The 23,667-nt window shown below is 47.8% G+C and overlaps 1 protein-coding gene across 4 annotated transcripts in view; it reads left to right on the forward strand.

The window, feature by feature from the left end:
* adck5 (aarF domain containing kinase 5) overlaps window positions 1-23,667 on the forward strand; it is a 69,563-nt gene that overhangs the window by 10,727 nt on the left and 35,169 nt on the right. For all 4 annotated transcript variants that reach the window (XR_011593408.1, XM_070881886.1, XM_070881884.1 and 1 more), the window contains exons 2-7: window positions 1,223-1,326; window positions 2,282-2,431; window positions 3,064-3,139; window positions 14,625-14,825; window positions 15,312-15,452; window positions 21,996-22,109. Coding sequence is in view for 3 of the 4 variants with exons in the window: in XM_070881886.1 (XP_070737987.1) it covers window positions 1,223-1,326; window positions 2,282-2,431; window positions 3,064-3,139; window positions 14,625-14,825; window positions 15,312-15,452; window positions 21,996-22,109 (786 nt within the window). In the remaining variant the exon portion in view is untranslated. The remainder of the gene's footprint in view (window positions 1-1,222; window positions 1,327-2,281; window positions 2,432-3,063; window positions 3,140-14,624; window positions 14,826-15,311; window positions 15,453-21,995; window positions 22,110-23,667) is intronic.

Consider the following 23,667-nt stretch of genomic DNA (forward strand, 5'->3'; position numbering starts at 1 on the left):
CGTGAAGGAGTTCCGCGTAGAGCGCTTGCTTTGGGAGTCTCGTGTCTGGCATACGAACTACGTGACCTGCCCAGCAGAACTGATTAAGTGTGGTCAGTGCTTCGATGCTGGGGATGTTGGCCTGGTCGAGGATGCTAATGTTGATGCGTCTGTCCTCCTAGGGGATTTGTAGGATTTGCAATCAAGGCCTGCTGGAAGGAGCTCTTCGAAGATCTCCTCAACAAGACTCTGCCTTTGACTTGAATGTTCTCGACTCCATCCCACAGCATGCTACTCGCCACCACCTCAGTAAAATCCCAACACTGCATAAGGTAGAAAAAGTCATAAGACAGCTTAAGAACAATAAGGCTTCGGGAGCGGATGGAATCCTTGCTGAGGCACTGAAGTATGACAGAGAGGCACTACTGGCGCGAATACATGACCTCATATCTCTCATCTGGATGGAGGAGAGCATGCTGGGAGATCTCGGGGATGCAGTGTCTGTGGCCATCAAAAAAAAAGGGGTCAAGTCAGACTGCGGCAACTACAGAGGAATCTCCCTGTTATCAGCCACTGGGAAAGTCGTCGCTAGAGTCCTCCTCAACCGTCTTCTCCCTGTGGGCGAGGAGCTCCTCCTGGAGTCACAGTGCGGATTTCGTCCCTGTCGGGGCACAACGGACATGATTTTTGCAGCGCTACAGCTGCAGGAAAAATGCAGGGAACAGCCCCTGCCCTTATACATGGCCTTCTTCGACCTTACAAAGGCCTTTGACACAGTCAACCGTGAGGGACTATGGAGCGTCCTCCTCCGTTTCTGCTGCCCCCAAAAGTTTGTCACCATCCTCCGCCTGCTCTATGCCGACATGCAGCCCGTGATCCATTACAGACCCAATCCACGTCCGGACCGGGGTTAAACAGGGCTGTGTCATCATCCCTCAGCACCGCACTGGGTGTGTCAGCCTAGATTATGTGCTCAAGTCTCTGGAGTGGAGCTTGATCCCACAACCTTCTGCCTCAGTCTTTTTAATAGTTTGGGGAAAGCAGGGCAGGCATTTGGTATCTGGCTTGGTCCTTTGCGTCTCCTAGCTGTTGGAGAACAATTCTGTAAGTAAAGCGTAGATTAAGTGATCACTTTGACCTGCACCAAACTGCGTAGGTATTTATGAACAATTTGATTTTGGTTGTTTGTTTCCTCGCCACTTTTATTTTTCTTGCATTCTAACTTATTTTTGTATTTTGTTAGGTGTGGTTGTGTAGACATCACTGGACCTTACTGCAGAGGATGTGGCAAGTACCACTGATCCCTTCTCTTATCATAAGACGGCAGCTTAGCTCCCAGCCCATGAGGTATGTTATACAAGATAGTGTGCATTTTCATTCAAAGGGGCAGACTTGTTAACTTGCTGGGAGGAGCTCGTTGCAGCTGGGATCTCACTAATTGCTTCAGCGTCTGTGTTTTCCCCGCATTATTTCACCAACACGTAGGAAAATGTAAGGCAGACGCAGACCAGCTGGTCCATTCAGCCTTCTGCATCCCGATTACGTCATTTCTTATCCACCCGAAGCCATGTAATCTCCTGGGAGAGGCCAAGAAGCCAGCTTAAAACCCCCCAAGGCCAATTACAGAAAGAAATCTCTGGAAAATATTTCTCCAGTCAACCTACATTGAATCGTAACTATTTGTATTTTTGGAAGAAGAAAATTGGGCCTGGGTGTGGAAGAAGTTAGAAGGGGTAGGAAAAGGGTGTCTGTCCATGGAAGGATTTGGAAATGAGGGCGAGACTTTTGAATTCAGTGCATTGGGAGCCAATGGTGGTCGACGGGCAGGAGTGCTGGGTGCGCGAGACTTGGTGTGGGGCTGGATACAGTTGGCAGGATGGCTGACTGGTTGGGCTGGGGTGTAGCCCGAGAGGTTAGAAAGTTTGGCCCTCATCATTTATAAGTAGCTTCGGTCACCTAGTGGTCTTAAAGGTGCAGCCCCGATTGGGAGCTGAACATCACAGCTGTGCTCCAGCCCCAAGAGTACATCGGCAATGCGGCACAAAATCGGCTCATGTTCTTTTAGATTTCCTTTCTTTTATGATTTCCGATCTCCCTGACCCCTGCTGTGGTCAAAAGGGTGACGTGTGACCTATCCTTTCCTTCCCTCTATGTCTGGCCAATGGGAAATGGATCAACTCAGCTGAAATCAGGAGGCTATCCAAGTTGTGCTGCATCACTACCTACGATTTAGACGAGGTTTTGCTATAAAGCTTAGATTACACTGCGGTGAGGTTCTGAACATGCTTCTGTCCCTCTGCAGCTATGTTCTCCGACGTGGCCTGTATAAAAAGTTGCTCCTCGGGGCAGTGCTCAGTGTCCCGCTTGCTATTGGTGCCGTATATTCCGTGTCAGACGCCCGTGACCGCAGGAGAATGAGGATTATGGTCGATGGTATTGGACGCTTCTACAGGTGAATAATGTGTTGCTTCCTTTTTCGTTTTTGTTTCTTGTCCCGCTCTCTTCGCCTCCTCAATATCTCCTCTCCTTTCCTGAAAGCCCCGATTCTCTCTGGCGTATGCTTCCACAGGTTGAAGCTGCGGCCCAGAACCGTGTCCGAGCAGCCATCCCCCTTTTACAAGCCTGGACAGTGAGTGTTCTCGGGCTGCTCGACTACAGGCGTCGTCATGGTTGAGCCCACTAGATAAGCTGACACGGCACAGAACAGATTTGGACCCTTCTGTGCGCTGACTTACTGAGCCATTACACATGTTCGTGTTCATAAGTATATTTAACCTGCGCTGATGTCAATATTGTGGAGCAGATATTCAGCGAGGGAATTTTCTTCTCTCTTCTCCACACCCCCCTCCCCTGTGATGCAAGGCTCTACAAGTAATTATAAATGGATCCAGGTTAATTGCTGACATGAAGGGTAACCTTTCTAGTAAAATTCCTCTAACAATTGGTGCTTGCGCAACATTGGAACATATTCCTGTAGGGCACTGGTTACCAATATGCAAAATAATCTCAGTAAGAATGCTTGAAGAATGGAGAAAGTTAGTTGCTGGCCAAATTCATCTCGCTGGTCTACATTTGCCTTTCCAGGTCTATTTACATTGGGATAAAAATCTCTACAGATTACTGGTGGACTATTAATGTTAAACTACAAGGGATGGATGAGGTAAGCTTTTGCATTTTCGATGTTGGTTTAATGGAATTGTGTCGTCTTTCCCCTCCTCCCTCCTCCCCCCCTTCCCCCCTGAGTCTAATGGGGAAAACTAATGAGATTCCTCACTTTAAATTATAATCTCTGTAAGGTTTAAAATACAGGATATATACTTTTCGGGGGGGGGGGGGGGTGGGGGTTGCAACAAAGAAAGGCTCCTCCTGTCTCCACTTTGTTTTCTCCTCTTCTCATGGAGATGCCAACACTTCAGCATCCTAAGGAGGAGGCTATTCAACCCAGGTGCAGCGCAGATTCACCAGAATGATACCGGGTCTCTGGGGGAGGATTCATTATGAGGACAGGTTGCAGAGACTAGGCTTGTATTCCCTCGAGTTTAGTAGATTAAGGGGTGACCTAATTGAAGTCTTTAAGATGATTAAGGGATACGACCGGGTAGATTGAGCAGAACTATTTCCTCCGGCGGTGGGGGGAAGAGAGGGGAGGGGAGGGGGGAGGCGAGGTGACGGAGGAGGAAGGGAGAGGCGAGGCGACGGAGGAGGAGGAGGGGAGGCGAGACAACGGGGGGGGGGGGGGGGCGAGGAGGAGTGGGGGGGTGAGGCGACGGGGGAGGAGTGGGGGGGGGGGTGAGGCGACGGGGGAGGAGTGGGGGGGGGGCGAGGCGACGGGGGAGGAGTGGGGGGGGGCGAGGCGACGGGGGAGGAGTGGGGGGGGGCGAGGCGACGGGGGAGGAGTGGGGGGGGGCGAGGCGACGGGGGAGGAGTGGGGGGGGGGCGAGGCGACGGGGGAGGAGTGGGGGGGGGGCGAGGCGACGGGGGAGGAGTGGGGGGGGGGCGAGGCGACGGGGGAGGAGTGGGGGGGGGGCGAGGCGACGGGGGAGGAGTGGGGGGGGGGGCGAGGCGACGGGGGAGGAGTGGGGGGGGGGCGAGGCGACGGGGGAGGAGTGGGGGGGGGCGAGGCGACGCGACGGGGGAGGAGTGGGGGAGGCGAGGCGACGGAGGAGGAGTGGGGGTCGAGGCGACGGAGGAGGAGTGGGGGTCGAGGCGACGGAGGAGGAGTGGGGGGCGAGGCGACGGAGGAGGAGTGGGGGGCGAGGCGACGGAGGAGGAGTGGGGGCGAGGCGACGGAGGGGGGGGGGAGGCGAGGCGACGGAGGAGGGGGGGGAGGCGAGGCGGAGGAGGGGGGGGAGGCGAGGCGATGGAGGAGGAGTGGGGGAGGCGAGGCGACGGAGGAGGAGTGGGGGAGGCGAGGCGACGGAGGAGGAGTGGGGTCGAGGCGACGGAGGAGGAGTGGGGGGCGAGGCGACGGAGGAGGAGTGGGGGCGAGGCGACGGAGGGGGGGGGGAGGCGAGGCGACGGAGGAGGGGGGGAGGCGAGGCGGAGGAGGGGGGGGAGGCGAGGCGATGGAGGAGGGGTGGGAGGCGAGGGGGGGGAGGCGAGGCGACGGAGGGGGGGGAGGAGGAGGAGGAGGAGGGGGGGAGGAGGAGGAGGAGGAGGAGGAGGGGGGCCGAGGCGGCGACGGAGGAGGGGGGGGAGGCGACGGAGGGGGGGGGGGGAAGGGGACGGCGGAGGAGGGGGGGGGAAGGGAACGGAGGAGGAGGAGGGGGGGGGAAGGGGACAGAGGAGGAGGAGGGGGGCGGGAAGGGGACGGAGGAGGAGGAGGGGGGGGGAAGGGGACGGAGGAGGAGGAGGGGGGGGGAAGGGGACGGAGGAGGAGGAGGGGGGGGGAAGGGGACGGAGGAGGAGGGGGGGGGGAAGGGGACGGAGGAGGGGGGGGGGAAGGGGATGGAGATGGGGGGGGGGGAAGGGGATGGAGGAGGAGGGGGGGGGAAGGGGATGGAGGAGGAGGGGGGGGAAGGGGATGGAGGAGGAGGGGGGGGGAAGGGGATGGAGGAGGAGGGGGGGGGGAAGGGGATGGAGGAGGAGGAGGGGGGGGAAGGGGACGGAGGAGGAGGGGGGGGGGAAGGGGACGGAGGAGGAGGGGGGGGGAAGGGGACGGAGGAGGAGGAGGAGGGGGGGGAAGGGGACGGAGGAGGAGGAGGGGGGGGGAAGGGGACGGAAGAGGAGGAGGAGGGGGGGGGGGAGGGGATGGAGGAGGAGGAGGAGGAGGAGGAGGGGGGGGGAAGGGGACGGAGGAGGAGGGGGGGAAGGGGACGGAGGAGGAGGGGGGGAGAGAAGGGGACGGAGGAGGGGTGGGGGGAAGGGGACGGAGGAGGAGGGGGGGGAAGGGGACGGAGGAGGAGGAGGGGGGGGGAAGGGGACTGAGGAGGAGGGGGGGGGAAGGGGACTGAGGAGGAGGAGGGGGGGAAGGGGACTGAGGAGGAGGAGGGGGGGAAGGGGACTGAGGAGGAGGGGGGGGGAAGGGGACTGAGGAGGAGGGGGGGGAAGGGGGCGGAGGGGGGGAAAGGGGGCGGAGGGGGGGAAAGGGGACGGAGGGGGGGGGAAAGGGGACGGGGGGGTGGGGAAGGGGACGGAGGAGGAGGGGCGGGGAAGGGGACGGAGGAGGAGGGGGGGGGAAGGGGACGGAGGAGGAGCGGGGGGGGAAGGGGACGGAAGAGGAGCGGGGGGGGGAAGGGGACGGAGGAGGGGGGGGGGAAGGGGACGGAGGATGGGGGGTGGAGGCGACGGAGGATGGGGGGTGGAGGCGACGGAGGATGGGGGGTGGAGGAGAAGCGATGGACGAGGACGAGGAGGTGGACGAGGAGGACTGATGGGTGTTCGGTAGGTGCAGGTAATGAGCGCTCTAAAACCAAGGCAGGTAGATAGAGTTAAGATACAGACCAGCCATGAGCTAATTGATGGTGGAACTGGCTCGATGGGCTGGAAGGCCTCCTCCTGTTCCTACTGAGCCTGTGCTGGTGCTAGCTCTTCGACTGGAGCAGTCTACTCTAATCCTTTTTGCACCCCTTTCCTTTTCAATTATTTCTCCAATTCCCTTTTAAGTGATGTTATAGCCTCTGTCTCAGTAATCACTTGTAGTCAAATAATCTGGCCCAGAATTTCCTGGCTTGCATCCATGCTGCAATTTATGCCGGTTTCTATCTGCGTTTGCTGAGGGTTTGTTGCTCGAGTCTTACCTTGTGAAGAACCAAAGGGAGTGCTCTGTCAGAAGATTTGCTTCTCTGTGATCATCCTCAACTTGATTTGGAGGCAGTTCAGAGAAGGTTTTTTTATGAAGGAATGTTCTTCATCATCATCATAGGCAATCCCTCGAAATGAGGATGACTTGCTTCCACACCAAAAAAGAAGGATGAGTTCACGGGCGTTTCGAAGGAAGAACCCGAACTACATCCTCAAGGATGGAAGATGCCTGTGGATTTTTTAAACGTGGGTTGGCCGTTGCACACCATCCACCACACGGGCTTGACAGAGCTAGATCTTGGTCCAGTGGCAAGGATTACTCAAGGCAACTGGAGACTAGCTCTGCTGCACGGACCCAGTGCGCACACGTATCGCAGTGTGGGCCCGAACTCACGCCTCCCCTGGGCCCTGATCACGTCCCTCCACAGTCCCTCGACGCTCCTTCGCCCCGACCTCGCCGCTTCTGCTGCACCTGCCCACGCTCCAATCACCGACCTGGATCTTGCTGATGTCACTCTCCGCTGCTGTCGCCCTCCTGCACCAGTACCTTGCAGAGGCACGCCTCCACGCTGCACCCCGGTCGCTGCTCGCCGCTCCTTTTATGGCCCCGACCAGCTGCTGATGGCCTCTCGCACGTCGGGGCCTCCACGTTGCACCCTGGCCGTCACTCCTTACACACATAGCTATCCAGTTTTCTGAGCAAAGTATCATCACAGCAACAGCCTCTCTGTGATCTGCAAACTGCATCAATATCCCGGCTGACCCCTCTTGCATTCTAATTGCTTTAACCTCTGGGACCTCGTTTCTTTCTGAATTGTTGGATAGTACCAGGTTTTTGTTCTCCACTGTTGTAATCTCTTGGATATCTTCACAGGTTTTCCTCCCTTTTCTCCTTTAACAATTTCAATCCATCCAGTATCCCTATTTCTTTTCTTTCAATCCACACTTGTTTCCATGTCATGACAGCTCCATTCTTGATTGTACTGGTCATATCTTTTATGCCCACCTGAGGGGGCAGACGCGGTCTCGATTTAACATCTCGTCTGAAAGGCGATACCGCCAACAGTGCAGCACTCCCTCAGCACTGCACTGGATTGTGGGCCTGGATTATGTGCTCCAGTCTCAGGAATGTGTCGAAATCTCAACTCTTAACTAAAATAAATGAAACTCTGACATAAACGGTAGATGTTCCTTTAATATATTTACTTGTATACAAGGAAAAGTCTCTCAGAATCAAAGGCTCTGCGAAGACTTCTAACAGTAATACAAAAACACACTAGCTTTATACAGAAAACGGACAAAGAAGTTATGGTTCCATCACGTGTATCAGTTCTGCCCTTGCTGGTCAGCAAATACAGATACGGAGTTCTTCAATCACTTAATTAACATGGTTCCTTGTTTCAATTTCCTACTTATCTATACAGCCTTTATCTGGAACTTCTAAGATTCATTATAGTTACTACTTGGGAGTATAAGACTAAAAACAAAAGGGGCGCTCTTTCTGTTAAGGGAGGATCTGTTCAAGGTTCCCTTGCTCACACAGATGGCTCCCAAGCTTCTAAATTAATTGGCTATCAATCAAGGTTAACATGTTTATACAGAGGCAGGCTGTCTGCTGTAGGGACTTCTGGGAGAACTGAGACTCCATTTTGTTTTATTACAAAAGGGTACATTTAACAGAAAATGTAACTTAGAAAGTAAATTTCCACATTCCCTCCTTTTGTCCTTTTATAAGGACAACTTAATCTATTCTAATCTTGCACAGTCTTTCTATTTCCATTTCCACACAAGAACCTTCAGTGGTTGTTGCTACCATAATCTTAGCAGTGGTTTCGGTTGGTAATATTGTTTCTCCCAACCTGGCGCAGCAGCACTTAACTAGTACAAACAAAAGGTATAAGGCAAAGATTATCAGCAAGAACATGATCAAACCCTGTACCAAGGATTTTCCCAGGGATCCCTGCCATCTAGATACCCAATTCCACAAGGTGGTACTTCCCTGGCCAATGATCAAACCCTCTTCCTAATATATTCAGCTAGATTGCTGATCTCTTCTGAATTATCCGGGATGTATGTACAGCCTTCTTCACCAATTAATGCGCATGTCCCTCCCTCTCTGGCTGGGAGATAATCTAGGGCCATACGATTTTGGAGAGCCACCGTTCGAATGGCTACCATTTCATCATTTACCCTTTCGAAGGCCTGGGAAGTTGTGTTGGCTACTGATTCTACTAAATTAGCCAGTTCCCGTAACTGCCATTCATTCGATCCTATTCCATAGTGTGGTATCATTACCTCGACTATTTCATTTAACCATGTCAAATCCCGTTTAGGTCTATGACTTCATAGGCATCCCTTAGAGTCTTTGTTGTCCTAATAAAGGGTTCACATATCCTAAATAACAGGACCCCATCCAGTTGGCTGGTAATCATGGGTAGGCTTTATGGCTACAAATAAAGTAAGTGCAATTATAGGACGTCAGTCTTTGATCCTTCCGTGCCATCCATACTCGAGTGGTCTCCCCGTCCCACCTTTTACCTGAGGTTTTATTAAGGACCATAGTCCAGTTAAAGGTTGCTATCTTTCTCCCGTCAGTGTGATTTGTCATGGCTTGCCATTTAGTCATTTGGGGACACTTGCTGCGACCCACTTCTGGTCCTTTAGTTTCATCACTTACTAAGCATATTATACCTTCAGGATTTCCTTTTCCGGGAATAATAATTAGGAAGGGTGACTGATGGCTATTACTATAATTTGGCTGATACCATCCCTGGAAGGTTGTAAGATTATATCCTGCTGACCTCTATTCTGTTAGATCCTTTGTTTCTGACACTTTAGTTAAGTTTGTCCTATTTTGCACCATTAACCATTCTGCCATTTCTGATTCATTAAAGGGGACGGATCTTGGGGGAATACCCCCTTCGGAGTGAACAGGTCCATGGGAACATATCCAATAGTCAGACAAGTTCCTTTCTTGAGCATACTTGTGACTCAGTGCCATAAATACATTTTCCTGTAGTTCCCTTTGTTCGTGTTTCCGTACCCCTGGTACTATTGATGACACAAGGCACAATCCTGTTGCGCACAGCACTATCAGTCCCCATAGTCCATACAGTTCCTTATTCATTCCTCGTCGGGTGCCCCCTTGCAGTGGGATGCATGGATCCATGTTGGTCTTTTATCTTTATTTTGCAGTATTAGTTGTCAGCAAGACCTGGTATGGTCCTTCAAATCTTGGTTGTAGGCTGCTTTTTCTTTTAAAAGTTTTGATGTAAACGAAATGTCCAGGCTCCAGATTATGACACTTCCCTTCTGCTGGTTCGACCTGGGCTTCTTTTACCTGTGAATGAAAGCTGGAAATACATTTGGTTAGCGTAATACAATAATTCAATACATTTTCTTCCATTTTTATGAATGTCCATTTGTTTTGCAGTGAACGGTGCAGTAAAAGGTAGTCTTTGGGGACGTCCCATAACTATCTCATGCGGTGACAAGCCTGTTGTTCTGTTAATTGCAGATCGCATTACCATCAAGGCTAAGGGCAGCAGTTCTACTCATTTTAGTCCTGTATCATTACACAGTTTCGCCAGCTTATTTTTAAGCATTCCATTATATCTTTCAACAAGTTCGGCTGATTGCGGGTGGTAACTGCAATGAAAACGTTGGTCGATCTGTAATGCTTTACACATTTCTTTTATAACAGTTCCCGTAAATTGTGACCCATTATCACTAGAAAGCTTTGCGGGAATTCCGAAGACCGGTACAATTTCTTTTAACAAAAATTTAGCAACAGTAGTGGCATCGGCCTTTTTACAAGGAAAGGCTTCAATCCATCTAGAGATCACATCTACAATAACCAATACTTGCTTAAATCCCATACACATAGGTAGCTCAATAAAATCCATTTGTAAATGTACAAAAGGCCCCATTGGACTTGGGTGGGAGGCAGATTCTACATTTTCCGTTTTACCTGGATTCATTGTCTGACAGGTAACACAATTTTCACAGATTTGTTTTGCAATTGCCGAAATACCTGGTGTATACCAAGTTGCCAAAATATAATCTGCCACTCCCCTTTTGTAGTATTTGTATTTGTTTTGCAATTGTTGGATCACAAAATGTCAAATATGGTAATACTGTTTTTTTTTTTAAAATCGGACTTCTCATTTATGCTTAGTGATTTACAGATCACAGAATGCAAAGTACTTGTTAATTTTGTGCCCAACTTCTGGTTTAGAAGCCGAACATCAAAACTCCAATCTTTTGCTCTGTAACTTCAATTTATGATACTGTCTCATAAATTACATCTTTTAAGCTTCAGCTCCTGACTCAGTAGTTGTGTAATTTTATTAAAAAGGCTTCCAAACCCAAGATTTTTCCCATACATCCAAAATGTTTATCAAGGAGAATCATTTGAAATATCTCAAATTCCAATTTAAATATTTTACTGCCAATTTTAAAAAATTTAAAATCTCTTTACTGAGCTAGAAGCTTTCGCGTCAAAGTTGTACACAAAGGGCAATGGGAGCGTACTCCCCCAGCCTGCAGCCTCGAAAGACCACGCAGGCTTTTTAAAAAAAAATGCATTACAACTTTCCTTCTCTGTTCTTTATCTCATTCCTAGACTAAATTTATGCCTTTTAACCCAATGTAATCAATGATTGCGTGTTTTTCTTTCGACAAGTAAGTGAGCGTGTCAAATAAATGTTCTCTTTTTTTTTTAACCACCGGGACCATGCGTTTTTATCTTTTGCTCAACAACCTATATCCTTTGAGCATTTCCTAGCTCCATAACTTATCATCCGAATAAATCCACACCTGCATTTCTAACTTAAAATGTAATTCAATAAGGTTCACACTCTTAAACTTCCCACATACAGGACAACACTACATAAGAATTAGGAACAGGAGTTGGCCATCTAGCCCCTCGAGCCTGCTCCAAAGGGTTTAAAAAAAACTTTCACTCTGTTTGAAAAAGTGGGTGGAGCTAAAACACAGACAACTCCACATTTTCCCAAACAGGCTTTCATTCATTCCGCAGTCAAAATCACACAAGTACACTCATTCAAAAACAGACATTCACAAAAGTCTCTCTTCATTCAACAAAGCTGATTATTTGGCCAGCTATATCTTTGGATCCATATACATGATTGATTCACTTTCTCTTATTTTTTTCCGTGGGCTTGAAGAATCGGAACCCAGGCTTTTTCTATTTCTTTCTTTTACCTCTTCAACCTGTCTGAATATAAGACACTCCTCTAGGCATGTTATCCTTTCTAAATTAAATGAACCATCGGGTGAAAATGGCCTGTTTGCACCCTTAGCCCACTTTACTCTTTTTTTTGGTGATCAATTGAAGACTGACCACAATTCTGGAACATAAAATTTGCTCCAACACTCATTCTGGATGATTAAGATTTTTCACAGTTTCTGATCTCACAATCCTTTCGGTCAACGAGTTCTCTACGCCCACTTCTCCTGGCCATCACGTGGCCTGAAAAGGCTCTTAATTCGGGCTCAGTCCAGGTGTTTGAGATATATTGACACGAACCAACCGTAGTTGATCAATCAGTTACTGTTTCCTTTCTCAATCAATTTTTGTTTTTCCAAATCACAATTTTCCCTAGTGACTCTTCCCGTTTCATTAATTACAATATCACACAAAAGTACTGAACACAACAGTATAACAATTAAGACGAACAACATCCACGCGGGTATACAAATCATAGCCTTAAACTTTATCTAAACATATAGTCAATTCTCAGTCTGCGTTTTACACCACTACAGACTGAGTCCTTAACTTATCTAAAATGGTCCTATCGCACAAGAACCCGGATCCTATCGCACAAGGGCCCTGTCCCTTTTTGGGCAGTCCTATCGCTCAAAGAACTTTCCCTCAGAGACCTGTATTATCCTATCACACAAGAATAATTCCTTTTTAGTCCTATCACAAGGACTCTGATCCTATTGCACAAGGATCATCAATCGATAGCGCTCTTTTACCTTAAACTAATGTCGATCACCCCAGGCTGTTTCCAGATCGGATATTTTCAGGATCAGATCCTTCTGCCTTCAAGCCGAGAAGGAAATGATTAAAAAATAACTTTAGCTCTTAAATGTCGAGTCTCGTAGCTCGCAGTACCTCCACTGTGGACAACAGATTACATATGCAATTAAACAGTAAAGAGATCCTTTGCGAGCAAAAGCTCACCTTATTCTGGCCAGTTAAGCCCTTCACTGAAGAGGCACTATGTCTGCATCCGTTTACTCACAGAGTAGAGGATAAGCGATCTCGATGGAACCTCCAAGAAACTGTCGAAATCTCGACTCTCAACTTAACTAAAATAAATGAAACTCTGACATAAACAGCTCCGGTAGATGTTCCTATAATTGATTTACTTGTATACAAGGAAAAGTCTCTCAGAATCAAAGGCTCTGCGAAGACTTCTAACAGTAATACAAAAACACACTAGCTTTATATAGAAAACAGACAAAGAAGTTATGGTTCCATCACGTGTATCAGTTCTGCTCTTGCTGGTCAGCAAATACAGATAAGGAGTTCTTCAATCACTTAATTAACATGGTTCCTTGTTTCAGTTTCCTACTTATCTATACAGCCTTTATCTGGAACTTCTAAGATTCATCATTGCGACAGTTACTACTTGGGAGTATAAGACTAAAAACAAAAGGGGCGCTCTTTCTGTTAAGGGAGGATCTGTTCAAGGTTCCCTTGCTCACAGATGGCTCCCAAGCTTTCAAATTAATTGGCTATCAATCAAGGTTAACATGTTTATACAGAGGCAGGCTGTCTGCTGTAGGGACTTCTGGGAGAACTAAGACTCCATTTTGTTTTATTACAAAAGGGTACATTTAACAGAAAATGTAAGTTAGAAAGTAAATTTCCACAAATGGGACTTGAACCCATAACCTTTGGACTCCAAATCGAGACAGCTACCCATTGAACAAAAACTGACAGAGTGTCAATGAAGCCATTTAGTTAACACGCTCACTAAGAGTTCTCAGGCCAAGCACATAGAAACATAGAAAATAGGTGCAGGAGTAGGCCATTCGGCCCTTCGAGCCTGCACTGCCATTCAATGAGTTCATGGCTGAACATGCAACTTTAGTACCCCATTCCTGCTTTCTCGCCATACCCCTTGATCCCCCTAGTAGTAAGGACTACATCTAACTCCTTTTTGAATATATTTGGTGAATTGGCCTCAACAACTTTCTGTGGTAGAGAATTCCACAGGTTCACCACTGTCTGGGTGAAGAAGTTTCTCCTCATCTCGGTCCTAAATGGCTTACCCCTTATCCTTAGACTGTGACGCCTAGTTCTGAACTTCCCCAACATTGGGAACATTCTTCCTGCATCTAACCTGTCTAAACCCGTCAGAATTTTAAACGTTTCTATGAGATTCCTTCTCATTCTTCTGAACTCCAGTGAATACAAGCCCAGTTGATCCAGTCTTTGATATGTCAGTCCCGCCATCCTGGGAATCAGTCTGGTGAACCTTCGCTGCATTCCCTCAATAGCAAGAATGTCCTTCCTCAAGTTAGGAGACCAAAACTGTACACAATACTCCAGGTGTGGCCTCACCAATGCCCTGTACAACTGTAGTAACACCTCCCTGCCACTGTACTCAAATCCCCTCGCTATGAAGGCCAACATGCCATTTGCTTTCTTAACCGCCTGCTATACCTGCATGCCAACCTTCAATGACTGATGTACCATGACACCCAGGTCTCGTTGCACCTCCCCTTTTCCTAATCTGTCACCATTCAGATAATAGTCTGTCTCTCTGTTTTTACCACCAAAGTGGATAACCTCACATTTATCCACATTATACTTCATCTGCCATCCATTTGCCCACTCACCTAACCTATCCAAGTCACTCTGCAGCCTTATAGCATCCTCCTCGCAGCTCACACTGCCACCCAACTTAGTGTCATCCGCAAATTTGGAGATACTACATTTAATCCCCTCGTCTAAATCATTAATGTACAATGTAAACAGCTGGGGCCCCAGCACAGAACCTTGCGGTACCCCACTAGTCACTGCCTGCCATTCTGAAAAGTCCCCATTTACTCCTACTCTTTGCTTCCTGTCTGACAACCAGTTCTCAATCCATGTCAGCACACTACCCCCAATCCCATGTGCTTTAACTTTGCACATTAATCTCTTGTGTGGGACCTTGTCGAAAGCCTTCTGAAAGTCCAAATATACCACATCAACTGGTTCTCCCTTGTCCACTCTACTGGAAACATCCTCACTTTCCATTATAAATTAGGTTAAATGTAAAAGTCAGTGATTTGAAAGAATTATGCCTTTTTTTGGTGTCTGCTCCATAAGAGAGTGTGCGGTGATCTATTATCAGTGTTGTGTTCTTGGATCCTGTCAGAACAGCCCGGACTTCATAGCCAAAATGGCCGCCTGCCATCAGCGAGGGGCGAACCTCATTGTGGACGGCGCAATTAAGAACTCGGGTTTGTACATCAAGCTGGGGCAGGGGCTAAGTGCCTTCAATCACCTGCTCCCGCCAGAGTACACCAACACACTACGAATCCTGGAGGACAAGGCCATCAACAGGAGGTACAAGGAGGTACGTATGTTAGTGTTTCTCTTTGTGAATTATGTGCTCATCAAAGATAGCGCTGGGAACACCTCCAGCGTTGGCATTAGGCACCCTCGGATCAGGTACAGCATGGTTAGGTGCCGAATACAGCTCCCTCTCTATTCTGCACCAAAATGTTCCTGAGTCCAACCTCAAAAAGTGCAGAATCCCAACCCACCAATCTGCCGATTTCCATTCGTGCAACTTTCCCAATTCAGGGGTTAGTTAGTCTCAAATTGGAGGCTGCTTCATTCTAGGCACCAAGAATCGGCTCACGACAATCCACATTCATCTGACCTAAGACCCTTGGAGCCAGCAGAGATAAAAGACCCCTGGCCAGACTGGATCTGCACCTGGTCAGAATCTGACCCATTGCACCACCCATTCTCCCATCAGAGAACAAAGGCAGCTCTTTCTCCAAGCTCCTTCCTTGCAATAAAACACTGTGTAAACTTCTCTTCCTGACATTGCCAGGTCGATGCATTGTTCCTTGAAGATTTTGACACCACTCCGGAGAAGATGTTCAAGCGCTTCGACCATGAGCCATTCGCAGCTGCCAGTCTAGCTCAGGTCCACAAGGCGGAGCTGTATGACGGGACACCTGTGGCTGTTAAAGTAGGTACAGTCAGCTGCACAGATAGCAGAGGCGGGTATCACGGACCAATCTTAATCCCCTAAATCATCGACTGACCAATTCATGACAAAAAATAAATACTGCACTCGGCTTCAAATTTCTAATTTTACTTCGTCGTCCCTTCTCAAATCTACCTGGTGAAATCATTACTGAGCGCACCAGTTCTATTTATAGGAACAGGAGGAAGCTATCCTACATTGCAAACCTGTTCTGCCATTTAATGAGATCATGGTTGATCTGTATCGTAACACCGTCCGCCTGCCTTAGCTCCTTTTATAGTAAAAATCAATCGATCTCGGATTTAAAATGATTAATTGAGCTAGCATCTACTGCTTTTTGTGCGTGCACTAGGTCTGTGCAGCAGAACTTGGTCTCCAGTCGTCTTGGTTAACCCTTGCCACTGGATCAAGACCTAGCTCTGTCAAGCCCGTGGGGTGGCTGGTGTCAACGGCCACCCCATGTTAAAAGAATCCACGCACAGGTATCTTCCACCCTTCAGGACCTGGATTGTCAGGTCCCTCATTGAAACACCTGTGAACTCATCCCCTTTTGGTGTGGAAGCGGATCATCCTCGATAGAAGGGACCGCCTAATACCATACTAATACTATTTGCCGGAGAGAGTTCTACACTCCTCCTACCCTTTGCCTGAAGAAGTGATTCCTAAGTTCTCTCCTGAATGGCCTGGTTCTGATAAGGTTATGTTCCCTTGTCCTAGACTCCCCTACCAGCAGAGAAAAATTCTACCTACCCCATCAATTCCTTTCAAACTCCTAAAAAGCTCAATCAGATCACCCCTTGGCTTTCTATATTGCAGGGAATACAAGCCCAGTTTGTGCAATCTCTCCTCGTAATCAAACCCTTCAGCTCTGGTAACATTCTGGTGAATCTGTGCTGCACTCCTACCAGCGCCAATATATCCTTTCCTGAGCTGTAGTGCCGAGAACTGTACACGCAACTCTAGATGTGGTCTAACTGCGGCTTTGTAAAGCTGCAGCAAAATTTCCTCCCCTTTATAGCTCTCTAGTTCGAAAGCCGTTTTGATAAATTTTTGTATCTGACCACTACATTTTAGTGATCTGTGCACTAAATTTATGATGAGGTGGATCAGATGGCTTTAAGATCCCTGCTGCAGTAACAGTGCCCAGCAGCTGTTAACATTCAGCACAGTCTCTTCACCCGTGCTTGGGGCATGTTTAAATAGGCAGCTCGAACGTGCTTTGGGACTGGTGTCTGACAGTGTGTCAACATGACAACAACCCGCACTCCCCACCACTCATTCCGTACTGAGAGATATCCCGGAGTACATTCATCATCATCATCATCATAGGTGGTCCCTCGAACGAGGATGACTTGCTTCCACAACTTCATAGATGTTTCGATGAAGGATCCGATCTTCCAGTCCTGAACTCCAATTGAAGGGGTGGAAGATGCCTGTGCATGAATTTATTTAACGTGGGGTGACCGTTGCACACCAGCCACCACATGGGCTCGACAGAGCTAGGCCTTTATCCAGTGGCAAGGGTAAACCAAGGCGATTGGACACCTGCTCTGCTGCACGGACCTAGTGCGCGCACACATCGCAGTGTGGGCTGGCCCATTGCTGCCCCTGGGCCCTCTGCTCTCCTGGGCCCCGTACCTTCATCTGTCGCACCTCCGCCACGAACTCTCACTGCTCCTCCGCCATAAACATTCACTGCATCTCGCCACAAACACTCGCCGCTCATCCGTCCTGACCACCTCGCTCCTCTGTACCTGGGCCCTGCCAATGTTCCTGCCCACGCTCTAAAACGGCGACCAGGGTTTTGATGACGTCACCCAGTCGCCCATCTCAAAAACATCACACACTTGGAGCAGCTCGCGCTGGTTACATAGGATTACATAGGATATACAGCCCAACCAGTTCATGCTGGTGTTTATGCTCCTCTTGAGCCTCCTCCCGTCTTTCATCATCTGAATCTATCAGCGTAACCCTCTATTCCTTTCCCCCTCATGTGCTTGTCCAGCCTCCCCTTAAATGCATCGATACTTTTCGCCTCAACCACTCTCTGTGGTAGCGAGTTCCACATTCTCATCACTCAGTACATTACAGCGCGGTGGATAGGGAGGGGACCTTGCAGCACTGCAGTGAGAGCGTGGTGGCGGACAAGGGGGAAGGGGAAAGAAGATTAAGCTGAAGTAAAGAAAGAACTCAAATTTCTACAGTGCCGTTCACGACCTTGGGACGTCTCAAAACGCTTTGCAGCCACTGGGATATTTTTTGAACTGCAGCCTCAGTACAACTGGAGCATCACTTTGCCCCACCCCCCCACCACACACCTTTCAGACTGATCTGAACTGCTGTGTTTTTCCAACATTTTCTGTTCTAGTGCTAGCAGATTTCCAGTGGCGATACTAGCAGTGAGTTACGCGGGGAAAGGCAGAGAGGTCGGAGGTGGCGAGCAGCAGTGGCAGCTGGGAAGGATGTTGAGATGTGCCCAGAGAAGAAGTTTTGCTGTTATTTTTTAAGTTTAAAGTTTAGATAATGTTCGCAATTGAAAAAAGGATGACATTTTATGCTGCAGGCACGTTTGAAGTGTGACGCACACTACGAACAAGAGTTCTGATATATTCTATGATATCCTGAGCAACGCGGCTTAAAAGAAAGACTTGCATTTATATAACCCTTTTTAATGACCCCGGGGCGTCCCAATGCGCTTTACAGCCAATTAAATACTCTTTGAAGTGTAGTCACCGTTTAATGTAGAAAACACGGCAGCCAATTTACACTCAGCATAATCCCACACACGACAATCTAATAATGACCAGTTAATCTGTTTGTGATGTTGATTGAGGGATAAATATTGGCCAGGACTCCGGGGAAAACTCTCCTTCTTCAAAAAAATAGTGCCACGAGATCTTTTATGTCCACCTGAGAGGTTTAACGTCTCATCTGAAAGACGGCACATAGAAACATAGAAAATAGGTGCAGGAGTAAGCCATTCGGCCCTTCGAGCCTGCACCACCATTCAATAAGATCATGGCTGATCATTCACCTCAGTACCCCTTTCCTGCTTTCTCTCCATACCCCTTTATCCCTTTAGCCGTAAGGGCCACATCTAACTCCATCTTGACTATATCCAATGAACTGGCATCAACAACTCTCTGCGGTAGAGAATTCCAAAGGTTAACAACTTTCTGAGTGAAGAAGTTTCTCCTCATCTCAGTCCTAAATGGCTTACCCCTTATCCTTAGACTTCCCCAACATCGGGAGCATTCTTCCTGTATCTAACCTGTCCAGTCCAGTCCGAATTTTATATGTTTCTGTGAGATCCTCTCTCATCCTTCTAAACTCCAGTGAATAAAGGCCCAGTTGATCCATTCTCTCCTCATATGTCAGTCCAGCCATACCGGGAATCAGTCCGGTGAGCCTTCGCTGCACTCCCTCAATAGCAAGAATGTCCTTCCTCAGATTAGGAGACCAAAACTGAACACAATATTCCAGGTGAGGCTACACCAAGGCCCTGTACAACTGCAGTAAGACCTCCCTGCTCCTATACTCAAATCCTCTCGCTATGAAGGCCATGTGCCTTCTTCACCGCCTGCTGTACCTGCATGTCAACTTTAAATGACTGATGTACCATGACACGCAGGTCCCGTTGCGCATCCCCTTTTCCTAATCTGCCGCCATTCAGATAATATTCTGCCTTGGTGTTTTTGCCACCAAAGTGGATAACCTCACATTTATCCACATTATACTGCATCTGCCATGCATTTGCTCACTCACCTAACCTGTCCAAGTCACCCTGCAGCCTCTTAGCGTCCTCCTCACAGCTCACACCGCCACCCAGTTTAGTGTCATCTGCAAACTTGGAGATATTACATTCAATTCCTTCATCCAAATCATTAATGTGTATTGTAAAGAGCTGGGGTCCCAGTACTGAGCCCTGCGGCACTCCATTAGTCACTGCCTGCCATTCTGAAAAGGACCCGTTTATCCCGACTCTCTGCTTCCTGTCTGCCAACCAGTTCTCTATCCACGTCAGTATATTACCCCCAATACTATGTGCTTTAATTTTGCACATCAATCTCTTGTGTGGGACCTTGTCAAAAGCCTTTTGAAAATCCAAATACACCACATCCACTGGTTCTCCCTTGTCCACTCTACTCTACTAGTTACATCCTCAAAAAATTCCAGAAGATTTGTCGAGCATGATTTCCCTTTCATAAATCCATGTTGACTTGGACCGATCCTGTCACTGCTTTCCAAATGCGCTGTTATTTCATCTTTAATAATTGATTCCAACATTTTCCCCACTATTGATGTCAGGCTAACCGGTCTATAATTACCCGTTTTCTCTCTCCCCTCCTTTTTTAAAAAGTGGTGTTACATTAGCTACCCTCCAGTCCATAGGAACTGATCCAGAGTCGATAGACTGTTGGAAAATGATCACTATCTCTAGGGCTACTTCCTTAAGTACTCTGGGATGCAGACTATCAGGCCCCGGGAATTTATCGGCCTTCAATCCCATCAATTTCCCTAACACAATTTCACGCCTAATAAGCATATCCTTCAGTTCCTCCTTCTCACTAGACCCTCGGTCCCCAGTACTTCCAGAATGTTATTTGTGTCTTCCTTCGTGAAGATAGATCCAAAGTATTTGTTCAACTGGTCTGCCATTTCTTTGTTCCCCATTATAAATTCACCTGAATTTGACTTCAAGGGACCTACGTTTGTCTTCACTAATCTTTTTCTCATCACATATATATAGAAGCTTTTGCAGTCAGTTTTTATGTTCGCGGCAAGCTTCCTCTCGTACTCTATTTTCCACCTCCTAATTAAACCCTTTGTCCTCCTCTAAATTTCTCCCAGTCCTCAGGTTTGCTGCTTTTTCTGGCCAATTTATATGCCTCTTCCTTGGATTTAACACTATCCTTAATTTCCCTTGTTAGCCACGGTTGAGCCACCTTCCCCGTTTTATTTTTACTCCAGACAGGGATGTACAATTGTTGAAGTTCATCCATGTGATTTTTAAATGTTTGCCATTGCTTATCCACCCTCTAAATATCATTTGCCAGTCTATTCTAGCCCATTCACGTCTCATACCATCGAAGTTACCTATTCCTTAAGTTCAGGACCCTAGTCTCTGAATTAACTGTGTCACTCTCCATTTTAATAAGGAATTTTACTATATTATGGTCACTCTTCCCCAAGGGACCTCGCACAACAAGATTGCTGATTAGTCCTTTTCCATTACACATCACCCAGTCTAGGATGGCCAGCCCTCTTGTTGGTTCCTCGACATATTGGTCCAGAAAACCATCCCTAATACACTCCAGGAAATCCTCCTCCATTGTATTGCTACCAGTTTGGTTAACCCAATCTATATGTAGATTAACGTCGCCCATGATAACTGCTGTACCTTTATTGCACGCATCCCTAATTTCTTGTTTGATGTTGTCCCCAAGCTCACTACTACTGTTTGGTGGTCTGTACACAACTCCCACTAGCGTTTTCTGCCATTTGGTATTCCGTAGCTCCACCCATACCGATTCCACATCATCCAAGCTAATGTCCCTCCTTACTATTGCGTTAATTTCCTCTTTAACCAGCAACGCTACACCACCTCCTTTTCCTTTCTGTCTATCATTCCTAAATGTTGAATACCCCTGGATGTTGAGTTCCCAGCCTTGGTCACCCTGGAGCCATGACTCCATGATGCCAATTATATTATAGTCATTAATTGCTGCCTATGAAGTTAATTCATCCATCTTATTACGAATATTCCTCGCATTGAGGCACAGAGCCTTCGGGCTTGTCTTTTTAACACACTTTACCCTTTTAGAATTTTGCTGCAATGTGGCCCTTTTTGATTTTTGCCTTGGGTTTCTCTGCACTCCACTTTTACTTTTCTTCTTTCTATCTTTTGCTTCTGCCCCTATTTTACTTCCCTCTGTCTCCCTGCATAGGTTCCCATCCCCCTGCCATATTAGTTTAACCCCTCCCCAACAGCACTAGCAAACACTCCCCCTAGGACATTGGTTCCGGTCCTACCCAGGTGCAGACCGTCCGGTTTGTACTGGTCCCATCTCCCCCAGAACCGGTTCCAATGTCCCAGGAATTTGAATCCCTCCCTTCTGCACCACTCCTCAAGCCACGTATTCATCTGAGCTATCCTGCGATTCCTACTCTGACTAGCCCGTGGCACTGGTAGCAATCCTGAGATTACTACCTTTTTGAGGTCCTACTTTTTAATTTAACTCCTAGCTCCCTAAATTTAGCTTGTAGGACCTTATCCCGTTTTTTATCTATATGCACCACGACAACCCCTCCTGACAGTGCAGCGCTCCTTCAGTAATGCATGGGGAGGGGGTCTGTCTGGATTATAGAAATTGTGTTCAAATCGCTGGAATGGGGCTTGAATCCACAACCTTCTGACTCGAGGCTAACTTCTTACCAGAAGTCATTGGGATCATTAAACATGTCAACCCTTCTGCTTGTCAACTTACAGCCTGATTTAAATTTACCTTCTCTATCTGCTCCCAGGTGCAGTTCATAGATCTACGGGACCGGTTTGATGGAGACATCATAACACTGGAGTTCCTCATGAGCCTAGTTCAGTTGATGCATCCAAAGTTTGCATTCAGCTGGGTCCTCCAGGTAAGTGCCCCATGTCCTAACGGTAGAGTCAGAGTGCTGATTGGAGCATGATACTTTCTGTCACATTTAGTACAGCGCGTGTCTATGATGGCGTGAGAGTTTTTTTTAAAAAAAAGAACAGGGAGGGAGTCAGTCAGATGTTGTATTGTGTCCCATTTGTTCCCAGTCCATTGAGAAATATCTCTACTCCCGAAGGGATATATATGAATGAGGTGCAGGAAACTGGGAGCAATTGTGCAGGTTCTCAGTTCAGCCTTTGACTGTATATTTAATCCTCAAAACAGGCAGCGTCTTAAGTTGGTTGTATCACTTCATCTTGGAATAAATGTTCTTCAAAACCTATTTAGGCCAGCTGGTCAGTTCAGCTACCCAAAAGGAAGACTTGCATTTCTATAGCACTTTTCACAACCTCTGGAAGTCCCAAAGCACTTTACAGCCAATGAACTATTTGAAGTGTAGTCACTGTTGTAATGTGGGAATTGCGGCAGCCAATTTGCACACAGCAAGCTCCACAAACAGCAATGAAATAATGACCAGATCATTAGTTTTTTTTGTGATGTTCGTTGAGGGATAAGTATTGGCCAGGACACCGGGAAGAGCTCCCCTGCTCTTCTTCGAAATAGTGCCATGGGATCTTCTACACCACCTGAGAGAGCAGGCAGGGCCTCGCTTCTTATCCAAAAGACTGCCTATCCGACAATGCAGTACTCGCCCAGTACTGCACGAGTGTCAGCCTAGATTATGTGCTCGAGTCTCTGGTGTGAAACTCAAAAACCCACAACCTTCTAACTCAGACACGAGTGCTCCCAACTGAGTCGTGGTTGACACTGCCACATCAAATGAGTTAATGCTCTTTTGAAGTGCCTTGGGGCATTTTACTATGTTGAAGGCGCTATGTAAATGCAAGATGTTGTTAAGTAGCCAAATGTCAGACTTGCATGGTCAAGTTTATGTTCTACACGCTAGATGGCTATTCATTTGAATTGATGCATTGTAGAGTCAGGTACCCTCAGCCCCAGATACTTATTTATTTCTGAACTGTCCCAAAAGCTTGTTCCTTTTACACTCACTGTATATTATATTTTGTTAATATAGCAGGTTATGTTTCTTTTTACACACTGAGGTACAAGAACATGAGAACATAAGAATTAGGAGCAGGAGTAGGCCATTCAGCCCCTCACGCCTGCTCTGCTATTCAGTAAGATGATGGCTGATCTTCCACTTCAACCCCACTTTCCTGCACTATCCCCATGTCTCATAATTCCCTTAATATCCAAAAATCTATCTGTCTTGAATATACTCAAGACTGAGCCTCGACAGCCCTCTGAGGTCGAGAATTCCAAAGATTCACCACCCTGAGTGAAGAAGCTTCTCCTCATCTCAGTCCTAAATGGCTGACCCCTTATTCTGAGACTGTGACCACTGATTCTAGACTACCCAGCCAGAGGAAAGATCCTCCCTGCATCTACCCTGTCAAACCCTGTAAGAATTTTGTATGTTTCAAAGAGATCACCCCTCTTCTTTCTAAACTCTAGAGAATATAGGCCTGGTCTACTCA

The sequence above is a fragment of the Pristiophorus japonicus genome, chromosome 5, assembly GCF_044704955.1.
Source record: "Pristiophorus japonicus isolate sPriJap1 chromosome 5, sPriJap1.hap1, whole genome shotgun sequence".
NCBI classification, from domain to species: domain Eukaryota; kingdom Metazoa; phylum Chordata; class Chondrichthyes; family Pristiophoridae; genus Pristiophorus; species Pristiophorus japonicus.